This window comes from Nycticebus coucang, chromosome 10, assembly GCF_027406575.1.
Source record: "Nycticebus coucang isolate mNycCou1 chromosome 10, mNycCou1.pri, whole genome shotgun sequence".
In the NCBI taxonomy this organism is placed as follows: domain Eukaryota; kingdom Metazoa; phylum Chordata; class Mammalia; order Primates; family Lorisidae; genus Nycticebus; species Nycticebus coucang.
Window position 1 is genome coordinate 114,756,388 of NC_069789.1, and position 14,073 is coordinate 114,770,460.

The following is a 14,073-nucleotide window of genomic DNA, read 5'->3' on the forward strand; positions in this document are numbered from 1 at the left end:
GCCTGACTCTTGGGTTCAAACAAACCCTGCTTCTACTTCTTGGTAGTTATATGTCTTGGAGAAGTTGATTAGCCTCTCTGGACCTGTTCCCACCACTTCAAAAGGGCAGGAGGGGTGTCATTTATTCATTCATCAAATATTTCCTGAGTGCCAGGCACTATTCTAGGTGCTGGAGAGCAACGAAATCCCACTCATAGCACCCAGCACATGTGGTCGCTGGTCACTGCTGTTTTTCCAAAGACTTGAGAATTGGCTGGAGTGCAGCACCCCTCTGGCACTCACTGACTGGGAGTCTTGGGAGTCAGAGACAACACTGCTCTGAGACTCAGTTTCCTCATCTGTATAATGGTGGGAATATCCCCATTATAGTGTATTGGGGTGAGGAGGAAATGAGTTATTTCCCCTTAAGTGCCAGTTCCTAAGAGGTCTCCCATATACAGGCACAGCTATGATTAGAGCCAGCAGCTCCTCACCTGGCCACGCCAGCAAGCTGAAGAAGCCCATGGCCATCCCTACACAGTAGCCCTCCCTTGCAGGAACACAGACAGCCACTGTGAAAGGTCCAGTTGGGGGCTGGAATTTATTTCTGTCAGAGCCTGGAGGCTGGGAGGATAAGAGAGATCCCTCCAGTCCTTCAGTGAAACTCCAAACTGTGATCACCAGAGAGCAACCAGAAGGGAGGGCAGGAGGGAAGTGAGAAGGGGTCCCCTTGTCCTGCCCCTTGCAAGGGTTCAAGACTGGTGGAGGCTTTACTCAGAGGTTTAGAGGTAGGAGCAGAAATGGGGGAAGGAGTGTCTACATGGAGATATAAGAGAGTAAGAGAAACCTAGAGAGAAAGATGCAGAAAAAGAGAGATCTAAGGAGAAAGACCAAGTGGCAGGGGTGGGAGGGAGAAGCAGAGAAAATGGGAGCCTGTCTTGCTCCTGATATATAGATAGATAGATAGATAGATAGATAGATAGATAGATAGATAGATAGATAGATAGATGATATAGATCACTAATAACTGAAGATGGGGAGCTGACTTGCCAGCTGTACCCAATTTCCCCATTGGGTAGAGAGCTTACTCCTGTGTTTAGGGGTCACTGGTTGATGGGAGGTCTCAGGGGGCTCAGGGTGGGGTTGATAAATGCCAAAGTGCCAGAGGGTGGCACCATTTCCAAAGTGCAAGAAGTCAGAGGGGGGTTCCTGGGACAGGTGCCCAAGGGGGCTGGGAGGAAGGGGCGTGGGCCTAGTCTGTTAGTGTATCTAGGGTTAGGGTGGGGTCACTGGGGCTGGGCTGGTGGGGACCCCTCTGGCTCCGGAGGTGGTGGCCCAGACCCAGGCTCTGCTTCCTCAGCCTCCTCGTCGGATGCCACACCCTCCTCTAGTCGGAAGACCTGCCGCACCGTGCGGGTGGTGAAGGTAAGAGGGCCGCGTCTGTGAGAATCAGAGACCAAGGACATAGAAATGAAATGAGAAGGCGGGGTGGGGTGGGGGGACATGGTAGGAGAAAGATATGGAGAAAGAGAGAGAACAAAATGAAAGGAACACAGAGAGATGCAGAGGGGCCAGAGAGATTGAGGGACAGAAAGATAGGGGAATGGTAGGGACAGAGATTTAGGGGGACAGAGATGGGGGAGAGAGATTGGGGGAGCAGAGGGACAAAGAGACAGAGAGAGATGGGGGATGGATAGAAAGATGGAAGTACAAAATGAGAGAAAGGAAGGGCACAAAGATGAGAATGAGAGAAAGGAAGGGCACAAAGATGAGACCAAGAGAGAGAAATGGGGGCGAGAAGAAAGGGAAGTTACCTGCATCTGGCTGTCCCCAAACACATCTCCTGTTCCCATGCCCCCACATACCCATGGAACCATTTACCCCTCTTGCTGCCCCTGGCAAGGCTTTGGCCGTGCATCCCTGGGGTTTATGGAGTGAGGGTGTTCCCCCGCCCCCATCAGGCATATGTGTGAGGCAGCCGTACCGAAGCCGGTTCCTCAGCGTGGTCACCTCACGGTTCATTGACTCAGCAGACTCTGTGACATCCTCTAGCTCACGCTGCAGCCTCCGGCGGCCGGCTTGAGCCCGGGATGCCTCCTCCTCAGCCTCCTCCAGCTGCCGCTTCAGCTGTTTCACCCGAAGGTTTCCCTTCTCCATCTTGATGGGAGCAGGGGTACTGGGTTATATCTCCAGGTACTGCTCTCACTATATCATTCCCCAGTAGCCCACTAATCCTCAGCACCATCCCACCTTCCTCCTGACTCTCTCTGAACTGTCACCTGCTCTCTGTTTAGGCCTTGTACTTTTCTCCTAAGACCCTCACACCAGCCTCCACCCTGGCCTCCAGAATCTCCCTTGCAGGCCATTCCCCAGGTGCTCTCAGAGGGGTCTTTCTACACCTAGAGTTGACCTTGTCCCTTCCTGCTCACAACCCTCTCATGGGTCCAAGTACCCCTGAGACAAGTTTCTGCCCATCAGCCTGGCATTCCAGGCCCTTGTCCACTTATCTTTTTTTTTTTTTCCATAAGCCCACTATCCAGACCAACTTCACTAAGATCGTCCCCAGATCCTGCCATCTAGTTCTCTAGGGAGGGAGACCAGACCTCATTTATTATCACATCATTCTTCTATCCAACCATGCTAGTCTGATTTTTCCTTTGAACTCACCAAGATTATATTTACACTTAAGGCCTTTGCACTCACTATTCCCTCTGCCCGGCTTCTCCTCAATCCAAACTCAGGTCTCAATTCAACTACCATCTCCTCAGAGAGGTCTTTCTGACCTCCCAATCTAAAGAAGATAGATTCCATAATCCTGTGTCTTCCTCTCTCTTCATTGTTTCCTTCTTAGAGCCCTGTCACAATCTGTAATTATCATTGTTTACTATGAGTTTTCCTATGCTGAAAATGTGAGCTTCATGTTGGCAGGAACCTCCTCAATCTCATTCACATCCATATACCTAATACCTACCACAGTTCCTGGCATGCTCAATAATTGTGGAATGAATGGCAAATAGAGCATGGCTGAGCTTTTAAGGGCACAGGAACTCTGTCAAGCCAGGGAGAGACCTGGAATCTGATTTAGGTTCTTTCTACCTACTAACTCCGTAATTTTGATGCAAATTATATGTCCTTGTAAATCTTCAGCTTCCTCACCTGTGAAAACATGCAAGTGTGTATCTTTTAAAAAGCAGTTGCTTGTGACACAATAACTGCTCAATAAATAAGAGCACAGACTGACTGAAGTTTGAACCCTGACCCCACCTCTTACTAGCTAAATAATTTTGAGGAAGTTACTTCACCTGAATAAGAGGGGAAATAAGAGTACCTCATAGGGTTCTTTTTTTTTTTTTTTTTGAGACAGAGCCTCACTTTGTCACCCTCGGTAGAGTGCCATGGTGTTACAGCTCACAGCAACTTCAAACTATTGAGCTTAAACAGTTCTCTTGCCTCAGCCTCCCAAATAGCTGGGACTACAGATGCCTACCATAGTGCCTGGCTATTTTTAGAGATGAGGTCTCCCTCTGGCTCAGGCTGGTCTCAAACCTGTGAGCTCAGGCAATCCACTTGCCTCGGCCTCCCAGAGTGGTAGGATTATAGGCATGAGTCACTGCCCGGCCCTCATAGCGTTCTGATATGTACTGCATGTAAACTTTACCCCGATTATTATTATTATTACTTTTGAGACAGAGTCTTACTTTGTTGCCCTCAGTAGACTGCCATGGTGTCACAGCTCACAGCAACCTCAAACTCTTGGGCTTAAGCGATTCTCTTGCCTCAGCCTCCCAAGTAGCTGGGACTACAGGCACCTGCCACAATGCCCGGCACTTTTTTTTTTCTTTTAGCAGTTTCTGGCTAGAGCTGGGTTTGAACCCACCACCTCTGGCATATGGGGCCAGTGCTCTAGTCCTTTGAGCGACAGGCGCCTCCCATGGCTATTTTTTTTTTTTTTTGTAGAGACAGAGTCTCACTTTATGGCCCTCAGTAGAGTGCCGTGGCCTCACACAGCTCACAGCAACCTCCAACTCCTGGGCTTAAGCCATTCTCTTGCCTCAGCCTCCCCAGTAGCTGGAACTACAGGCGCCTGCCACAACGCCCGGCTATTTTTTGGTTGCAGTTTGGCCAGGGCCGGGTTTGAACCCGCCACCCTCGGTATATGGGGCTGGCGCCTTACCGACTGAGCCACAGGCGCCGCCCTTCCGGCTATTTTTTTGTTGCAGTTTTTTAGCTGGCCCAGGCCAGGTTCGAACCCACCATCCTCGGTGTATGTGGCTGGTGCGTAGCCACTGTACTATGGGTTCTGAGCCCCCGAATGTTGTTATTAATGTTAATATTATCTATTGTTATTTATTCCTGGTCTAGCTTCAGGGTAGTGTTTAATGTTTTCTCTCATCTTGGAAGGGGTCCCTACCAGGGCCCTTCCTAGAAGCCAGAATTTATGGACTGCAAAGTCATTGATTCTACCCTCTGCTGATGTGCTAACCCCCAGGATGATATCTACACTCAGCTGCAGTCCAGGACTGGCAGGTTGCTTCTTGTGATGGGCACTCATTGCCTCCAGAGATAGACTGTGCTATTTCTCAGCCCATGGTCTCATTCCTCACTGCTCCTTAATGATGTCAGCTGCTTACCTGGTCCCGGAGCTGGTCGGCCACCCTCCGCTCCTCTTCCACCTGGAGTACCACCTCTTTAAGCCGCTTCTCAGCTCTGCGCACCAGCTTGCCAGAGAGGATACGCTCTCTGAAGACAAGGTTGAGGAAGAGTCTCAGTGGAGGCATTCAACCTGGGGTTCTGTCCCTATAACCTCCTTCTGTGGCTGTCATCCTGTTCTTGAACTGGCCTCTTCCCTCTTTCCTACCTGCCAACTGGGTTTATTCAGCTAGATACTGCCACTCAGGCTCCCTTTTCCAGGGCATCTATGTCCCTGCCTTCTACTGTGATACCTGAGTTCCTAAAAATGTCTCCTGTGATACTGTGATTTATAATAAATACATACGGTATTGCCTGTAGCTCAAAGGAGTAAGGCACTGTCCCCATATGCCAAAGGTGGTGGGTTCAAACCCAGCCCTGACCAAAGACTACAAAAAAAAAAAAATGCACATTTTGGCCAAATTTTTCAAGAAAAATAAGGATGTATATTATACATGGGTAGTACAGCTCGGGAGTTGGGGAGCCTAGTGGGCCTCCTGAGGCTGTACCCTCCCACCTGGGCCTACTGGGCACATGGAATCCTAGTATGGAAAGATCTGGGATCTGGTGAGAGTGGGTTGAAGCAGCCTCTGCCAAGCGCCATGATCAAGGGAGGGGGCAGTAGTGGGGATAGAGAGGTTGGCGAGGTGCACAATAGCCATGTGGGGTGAGGGCCAAGGCCTAGCAGCACAGAGGGAACTGGGAGCCCTGTGCAGGCCTCAGGGACCCACCTGGCTGCTCGTGGGCTAAGCAGGCTCAGAAGCTCCTGTCCTGCTAGACACATGAGGCCATCTCTGCTGTGGCCCGTGATGTGGGAGGAAGGGAAGGGCTTCCAGGAGAGAGGGCAGAGTAGCCTTCACAGAGTGGGCAGCTGCAGGAGAGCAGTGTGATCTGCACATTTACCTAGGGAGCTTTAGCCCTCCCCAGATGTGTCTCTTCCAGCTGAGAGCCAGCCATTTTCTCAAGGGACATTTTCCTGAAAGTTCGGGCTAAAAATGTGGGTGTGCATTATACATGGGCATGCGTTGTACATGACAAAATACAGCATTTGGTCCCATTCAGTTTCCAAAGAGAATCATTTACAAACTACTGTCTGCTCTTTGGGCCCATTCATTTTCCCTGAAATTTATTACTATTCCTCACAATTGTCTACATTCTCCATTTTTCCATCCCCTGTGAAGAGGGCATTTAAGCCTCAACCATGTGGCCTTTCTTTGAGCTTCATATTTTATTTTATTTATTTATTTATTTTTATTATTAAATCATAGCTGTGTACATTAATGTGATCATGGGGCACCATACACTGGTTTTATAGACCATTTGACATATTTTCATCACACTGGTTAACATAGCCTCCTGGCATTTTCTTGAGCTTCATATTTTATAAGGCACCTGTGTTTATGCACATAAATAAATCTGTATGTCTTTTGTAAATCTATTTCTTGTCGGTTTATTTCAGCAGACTTGAACCTTCAGAGGGGGAAGGAAAATTCTTTTTGGATCATCACACCCAAGGTGAAGTTCATGTGATGGGACCCCTAGCAATGGGTGGTGCTTGCTAGCCACAGCTGGAAAAGGCAGCCCCAGATGTGCTGAGAGGTAGGCACAGGGCTGGAGGGAAGTGGGAAGGCACCAAGCAGTGGAAAGGCATACAGGTGAGAGAGAGACTCCTTCAGAAATGGACCATCAGGCCATTCTTTGCTCTCATGGTGACTTTCCTCCTCTGAACCTCAGTTTCCTAATCTGTATAATGGAGCAGGGGGTGGAGTGACTCAGACCTGAGTATCCATTAGCTTCTGGAAGGCCTGAGACCACATTTCCTCTGAGTCCTAGGGCCCATTCCAAACCTGTGGACTGAGAACCTTTTCTCCTGTAAGCCCCAGGGTTGTTTCTTTCTGTCTGCCTGAGGCCTCTCACCTTCACCATATTCCACAATGAAGTCAGCACCTTCCCCACAAATGCCCAATATTCCTCCAGTCACCAGGCCTTAACCACAAACACTGCCTTCTTCCCCCTTCACCTCCCATTGCCCTCTGTTCTTAGGTCCATCCCTTCTGCCACCTGATTTCTCTTCCCCATCCCCTCCTGCCCATCCTCACAGTCCCAGCCCTAGCTCATCTTTTTCTGCTGGGACCATCATTCTAGAATCCTTCCAGACTTCTCATCTTTCTTGTCTCTCTCTCCTAGTAAATTCTCAACTTGGCCCCAGAAGGGTCTTTCTATAGCAAGCTCTGGCCCTGCTCCTCTCCAGCTCACAGCCCTCCCATAGCTTTCCATTGCCCCCAGGGCAGAGTTCTTCCGCCCAGCATTTGAGGCTGTGTGGTTCAAGCCTCGTCTACCTTTCTTGCCTCCCTAATCCCTCTCCTGGGTCTCAGGATCCCAGAACCAACCACATTCTTCCAAATGCCTTGATGTCTCCCAAAATTTCCCCTGAGGCTTGGGACTCCATGCCCTGGAAATCTCTTTTTTTTTTTTTTTATGGCAGTTTTTGGCCAGGGCCAGCATATGGGGCTGGTGCCCTACTCATTGAGCCACAGGCGCCGTCCTAGAAATCTCATTTTTGTCAGGCTCTATTCAAGTGCTTACTCCTTTAGAAATGCTTCTCAAATCACCCCATCTCAAGCTAATCCAGCTTCTCCTTCATCTATGGCCCCCCACGCACCAGTTCACTCACATACAGCTCATGAGTTTTTCTCCTTGTGTGGTAAAGGGACAGACCTGGGTCTAAAAGGAGGGATGGGTGGAGACTCAGTGACAAAAGTAACTCCTGAATCTACCTCAGATGGGGAAACTCACCAGACCATGCCATGCATGGGGGCAAGACTAAGAATGCCTCATTCTTCACCATTTGTTCAATACCCAGAGCATGGGAGAGTAAACAGTATACTCTTTTTTTTTTTTTTTTTGCAGTTTTTGGCCGGGGCTGGGTTTGAACCCGCCACCTCTGGTATATGGGGCGGGCGCCCAACAGTATACTCTTAACACATGTTTATTAAATGAATGAACAAATGCAAAAGGGAGCCTGATACATGTTTGGTATATAACAACACTTCTCCCTAACTGGATGATGGTAGAAATGCTGAATTGTTGAGTCAGCTATCCTAGATTTATAGCACATTTCTGCCTCGGTTTTCTTATATACAAAATAGGGATAACAATGGTCCTTCTCTCACAAGGATTATATTAAACCAGCGAATACAGGTAGTCCAGCATCTGATACATTGTAAGACCTCAATAAGGAAGAAATATTAGTATTGTTGTAATTATTATTCTGGAATAGTATTGAACAACAAGAAAATCTGTTGTATTAGAAAAGCCACATTATTAGGCTTAGCAATAAATATTCCATTAGTTTAATTAGCATAGTGGCTCTCAACTGGCAATGTTATGGGAGTGTTTCTATTTGTTCCAGCAAATGGAGATGGCAACTCTTTCAGTGTCATACTATTGCTACTTCTTTGCTCTGAACATGGATATGTATGTGGCGCTTGGTGCAAGTGCAGATATTTTGTAACCATAAGGGAAAGACCAAGAGAACCACACAGGAGCTGACCCAGAGCCCTATCATCTTTTGGCTGCCTGGCTCTAGACTTCTTGTGTGAGAAAAAGACATTATTATTTGTGATAGATTCATGGAAAAAACTGTCCCAATTCACATTTATTTCTGTAGTATATACTTTGTGGCTGCTCCCATAAAGCAGTGACATCCATTTCTCCAATCCTTTAAACTTGAGCTATGTATATGACTTGCTTTGATTAACAGGATTCAACAGAAGTTAAAAAGTTCCAGTTCCAAATGTAGACCTCCAGAAGTCTTTATTTTATTTACTTTTTTGGAGACAGAGTCTCACTATGTCACTCTTGGTAGAGTGCAGTGGTATCACAGCTCACAGCAACCTCCAACTCTTGGGCTCAAGCGATTCTCTTGCCTCAGCCTCCCAAGTAGCTGGGACCACAGGCACCTGCTACAATGCCCAGCTATTTAGTTGTTGTTGTTGCAGTTGTCATTATTTTTTAACAGGCCCAGGCTAGGTTTGAACCTGCCAGCCTCGGTGAATGTGGCCAGCACCATAACCACTGTGCTATGGGCACCGAGCCTCAAGAAGTCTTTAGTACCTTCTCTTGCTCTTGGAACCTTGACTGTGCCATATGAACAGTTCTGTGCTAGCCTACCAGAGGATGAAAGGCCCCATGGAGCAGAGACAAGTTAGTTGTCTCAGGCAAGGCCTTAGATTTATGAGAGTCCAGACGAGATTAGCAAATCCATCTAGCTGACCCTCAGCTAAGCAAAGATGCATAAATGAAGCCCATCTGTTCTTAGCTCCAAGCCCAGATTAGCAGAATACACAAATAGCCCAAAGACTCATGAGCAATACTAAATGCTGTTGTTTTAAGCTACTAAGTTTTAGGGTGGTTTATTACACAGCTACAGCTAACTGCTACATTATTATGTAACTTATACTCCTAGTGGGTCTGCAGTTACTTATAGCCCAAAGCATCCTAAGGAATATAAGGAATCAGAATCATTAACATTATGATAACTTTTGGATGTTTCTAAGCCAGGTGCTTGTAACACAGCTTTCCTTCCACCCATGGACCAGAACGTGGGGTCTCCTTTCACCCATGGCCTCTGCTTCCACTTACCTGCTCTCTTGCTCCAGCTGTTCCTCAGCCTGGGCCAACTTAGACTCAAGGGCAGCAATGAGCATCTTCTGGCGGGCCCGGGCCCCTGCATCCTCCTCACCCAGGCGTCCCCGTAGCTCCTGGACCTGCCGTTCCAGCTGTTGCCGCCCACTTTCTGCTTTGGCTGAGAAACTGCGCTCAGCAGACAACTCAGTGGTCAATGATTCCACCTGTAGCAGGTAGTGAAGGAAGGATGTCATGGTAGAGTCTCAGAGAGAAAAAGATGGGGAAATCCAAACACCTCCCAGAATTAAGTGAGCTTATCGCTGTGATGCGCATAGCATAGAGCCTGATACTACTAAATACTCAACAAATATTATCTTGAATTTTTAGCCATTGACTTGCCACCCAACAGCACTGCCAGCCCTGGGTTTTGACCTTGTCATCCTTGGTAGAGTGCCATAGTGTCACAGCTCACAGCAACCTCAAACTGTTGGGTTTAAGCAATTCTCTCTCTCTCTCTCTTTTTTTTTTTTTTTTGAGATAGTCTCAAGCTGTTGTCCGGGTAGAGTCCTGTGGCATTATAGCTCACAGCAACCTCCAACTTTGGGCTCAAACTATCCTCTTGCCTCAGTTTTCCTATTTTTAGTAGAGATGGGGGTCTTGCTTTTTGCTCAGGCTGGCCTTGCACTTGTGAGCTCAAGCGATCCACCCACCTTGGCTTCCCAGATTACAGGGGTGAGCCGCTGCGCCAGCCCTACAATTTATTCAATGAAGAACTTGAGCCATTTGACCAGGGCTGCCTGGAGTGGCCAAGCCATGCTCACCTGCAGGAGCAGCTTTCGGTAGCGGTCATTGAGCAGCTCTGCATTGCTCTGCTCCTCCTCCAGCTCTTCTTCCAGCTGCCCCAGGCGCCCCTCCAGCTGACGCTTCTCCTCCAGAATGGCTGCCCTAGGGAGAACAGGAAGGTGTGGAGGTGAGAGGAGGGCAGGACGGCCAGAGGAGGGTGCTTTGCCCCACATCACCACAGGCCACTTACTTGCTCAGGTTACCATTGGCCACTTCGTCTGCCATCTCATCCCGATCCTGCTGAGCCTGCCGCCGGGCACGGTCTGAGGCAGCCAGCTCCTTCAATGACAGAGAAGGGGATGGTCAGCATCTCAAGTGTCTTCACTTGCAGGAACTTGCTGTCCCTGGGTGACCTTGGAAGGAGCTTCAATCTACAGATGTGTCCTAAATCATTTCCTAAGCTCCTGACCTGTGTCCACTTCTAGCTGCCCAACCCCAGGCACCTCACCCTCTTCACTGCCTACTAAGCTCAAGGTCCTCCTCCATGTTCCTCCAGTCACCAGCCAGACCCTTCCTGTGCACTCCTCCCTCCTCCTGCCCCACATCACCCAGTCTCCTCCCTTTTGCCTCTCCCTTTGCATTCTCTTGGCCCCAGCTTGGGGTTGGTGCCCTCTTCCCAGACTCCTTGCCACAGCTAACCCTGCCCCTCCCCTGCTCTAGTATTCCCAGGACAAAATTCCCTGCCATGCAGGCTCGCCTTAGAGGCCATTCAGTTAGCCCAGCCCACCTCCCCAGCCTCACACCCCAGCATTTCGGCCTCACCTCCTGCAGCCGCAACACCTCTTCTTCCAGCCCCTTGAGGCGCTTCTCATTCTCCCGGTTCTGGGTGAAGATCTCTTCCCGGGAGCTTCGTGTCTCCTCTACCTCCCGCCACAGCTCCTTCATCTGGGCCTGGGTAGAATGGAGCAGGTATGTGAGTGGGCTTAGCCTGGCCATGCCTTTCACCAGACCAGCAGGAGCGCGTGGCCTCCCACGAACAAGCATGGCATTCTCAGAACCCTGTAAACCTGGGCTTCCACTTATGAACTCTTTCTTTCTTTTCTCTCTCTCTCTCTTTCTTTTTGAGATAGAGTCTCACTCTGTTGCCCTGGGTGGAGTGTTGCGTGGCCTCAGTGTAGCTCACAGCAACTTCAAACTCCTGGGCTCAAATGATCTTCCTGCCTCAGCCTCCCAAGGAGCTGGAACAACAGATGCCAGCTGCAATGCCCAGCTAATTTCTCTATTTTCAGTGGAGATGGGGTCTCGCTCTTGCTCAGACTAGTCTCAGAACTCCTGAGCTCAAATGATCCTCCTGTCTCAGCTGCCCAGAGTGCTAGGGTTACAGGCAGGAGACACCTCAAAGGGCCCTGATGAAGCTTTTAAGTGAAAGGTTTTTTTCTCAGTCAGTGGTGACATGATTGGCAGTTTTTACTTTAAGAGCGGGATCTTCCTATACCAGCACTACTCGATAGAAATATAATGCAAGGCATATATGCGGTTTTTAATTTACTAGTAGCCATGTTAAGAAAGTAATAAGAAACAAGTGACTACTTGGGAGGCTGAGGCAAGAGAATCACTTGAGCCCAAGAGTTTGAGGTTGCTGTGAGCTGTGGTGCCATGGCACTCTACCAAGGGCAACCAAGTGAGACTCTGTCTCAAAAAAAATAAATAAATAAAAGAAAAAAAACAGGTGAAGTTAACTTGAACACCATGTTTTATTTAGCCTAATATATCCAAATTTTATTAATTTCATTTATAATTAATATAAAAATCATTAATGGGCATTTTATCTTTTACACTTAATTGATTAAATTAAATAATTTTTTTTTCTTTGAGACATAGTATCACTTTGTCACCCTTGGTAAAGTGCCATAGAGTCACAGCTCACAGCAACCTCAAACTCTTGGGCTCAAGTGATTCTCTTGCCTTAGCCTCCCAAGTAGCTGGGACTACAGGCACCCACCATAACTCCTGGCTAATTTTAGAGATGGGGGTCTGCTCTTGCTCAGGCTGGTCTCAAACTCCTGAGCTCAAGGAATGCACCTGCCTTGGCCTCCCAGAGTGTTAGGATTACAGGCGTGAGCCACTGTGCCCAGCCTATATCTTTTATTTTTATATTATTTCTGAAATCCAGTATGTACTATCCAGACCCACCACATTTCAGATGTCTGATAGCCATGTGAGGCTGGTGCCTGCTGTATTAGACAGAGCTGTTCTATATTTTTTATTTAAAATAATAAGTAGGTATGACTTTCATAATCAGACAAAAAGCATAAGGTATTTCTGTTTCAAAAACATAATAAAAATGAGGACACTAGACTTAAAAAAAATCAGCATTTTAAATAAAGAAAATAAAAAGGTATAAAAGAACTAAGTGAGCATTTGGGGCACAGCTGTGATTATAAAGGTGCTGACTAATTTGGATGCTGCTCGTAGGTCAAGGGGGTGGCGTCCAAGCCATCTCGACCTTGGAAGACACCTGGGGCCTCCTGCCCCACACCCGCCAGCTCACCCCCACCCTTACCTGCATCTTGCGAAGCTGCTTCACTGCCTCCTCCTTGCCCTGCCCAGCAGCCGCCACCTGGGCCTTCAGTTCCTCCAGCTCAGCCTCCAGCTTTTTGCGTGCAGCCACGGCTAGAGCCCGCTGCTTCCGCTCCTCATCCCTCTCTACCTCGGCATCCCTCAGCTGTGGGGAGGGCCAGGTCAGGGATTAGCACCCAGGCTTCCTCTACATGCTAGTAACACAGATGTCTACCCTGCAGCCCCTGCCCAGGCTGCAAGCTTTGTTCTTCTAGCCCCCTACCTGGTCCCTTCCTCTCTATCCCCACTGCCCCAGCCCAGGCCTCATCTTCCCTTTTTGCCCAAGCCTCCTTTCCAGCCTCCCATCTTTCCCTGGAGGCCCATTCCCAAACGGTTCCATAAGTGTCTTTGCGCACCTAGAGCTGCCCCTTCTCATAGCCTTCCCGTGGCTCACCAGTACACCCAGGGTCAAGACTTGGATACTCATCCATAGTTAGGTCAAAGGGGCCAATAGAGACAAAGAAAACACCCACAGATCTGTGGCCTTTGGTCACTTGTCTCTCCTAGCTGCCTTCCCAACTTCCAATGCCCTCCACCCCGAGTCTGTTGCACACATGGCCCTGGGGGGTCTTTCTGATACCCAAATTTTGCCCCATCCTGCCATGCTCAGCCCTCATCCCCCAGGACAGGGCAGATGTAGGAAATTCTTCCACTGAGTGAGTAATGGGTGAACCGGGCAGACAGGGAGAGAGAAATGGAATAGGTAAGGGGGTGGGTGCGTGAGAAGGCTGGGGTTTGGAGGACTGGGGATGGGCACACAGGGGAGTGGTAGAGCTGGGGAGGGAGGACTGGTTGGAAGGGGGTCTTCGGAGGATGGAGGAGGAGTTGGGCGCAGGGTTGGTGGATCTAAGTGTTGCCTGGTGGAGAGTAAACATGGGTAGTCAGGTGGTAGAACAGATGGGGGTGGTAGATGGTGGGGATGAAGGGCCTGGTTGATGGAGGACATGTGACTGGGTTTTCAGTAGGTAACAGGATACACGTGTAGGTTCATGGATTGTGGAGTAGGAAGATGGTTTTGTAGGAGGAAGGACTTTGGCAGAAATACTTAGTAACAGGTGGGGGACAAGATTGCTTGCTTATCCTCTTGTGGCCCTCATGACCCATGACTCAGCCCAGCAGGACCTGTACCCTGGCAGCCTCCCATCTGGCCATACCTGTTTGGCCAGCTGTCTCCGCCTCTCTTCACCAGCCTCATCACGGCCCTGCAGGTCACGCTCATGCTGTGTCTTGAGAGCCTGCACGGTCACCTCCAGACGCAGCTTGGCATCCTCAGCTGCTGTCAGCTCATCTTCCAGTTCGGTCACCTGTGTTCGCAGGTCGTTGGCTGCCTGTTCTGCCACTCGGCGGGCTCGTTCCAGTTCATGCACCTGGTGA

General features: G+C 49.1%; 1 protein-coding gene across 8 annotated transcripts in view; it reads right to left on the reverse strand.

Annotated features, from left to right (window-relative positions):
- Nucleotides 1-561: 561 nt before the first annotated feature.
- The window catches only part of MYH14 (myosin heavy chain 14), a 100,402-nt gene continuing 86,890 nt past the window's right edge, over nt 562-14,073 (reverse strand). For all 8 annotated transcript variants that reach the window (XM_053607177.1, XM_053607176.1, XM_053607183.1 and 5 more), the window contains 9 exons: nt 13,854-14,066; nt 12,644-12,805; nt 10,903-11,031; nt 10,331-10,419; nt 10,119-10,242; nt 9,313-9,521; nt 4,611-4,719; nt 1,964-2,136; nt 562-1,419 (listed from right to left, as the gene is read on the reverse strand). In XM_053607177.1, coding sequence (XP_053463152.1) covers nt 1,266-1,419; nt 1,964-2,136; nt 4,611-4,719; nt 9,313-9,521; nt 10,119-10,242; nt 10,331-10,419; nt 10,903-11,031; nt 12,644-12,805; nt 13,854-14,066 — 1,362 coding nt within the window. In that variant the 3' untranslated portion in view covers nt 562-1,265. The remainder of the gene's footprint in view (nt 1,420-1,963; nt 2,137-4,610; nt 4,720-9,312; nt 9,522-10,118; nt 10,243-10,330; nt 10,420-10,902; nt 11,032-12,643; nt 12,806-13,853; nt 14,067-14,073) is intronic.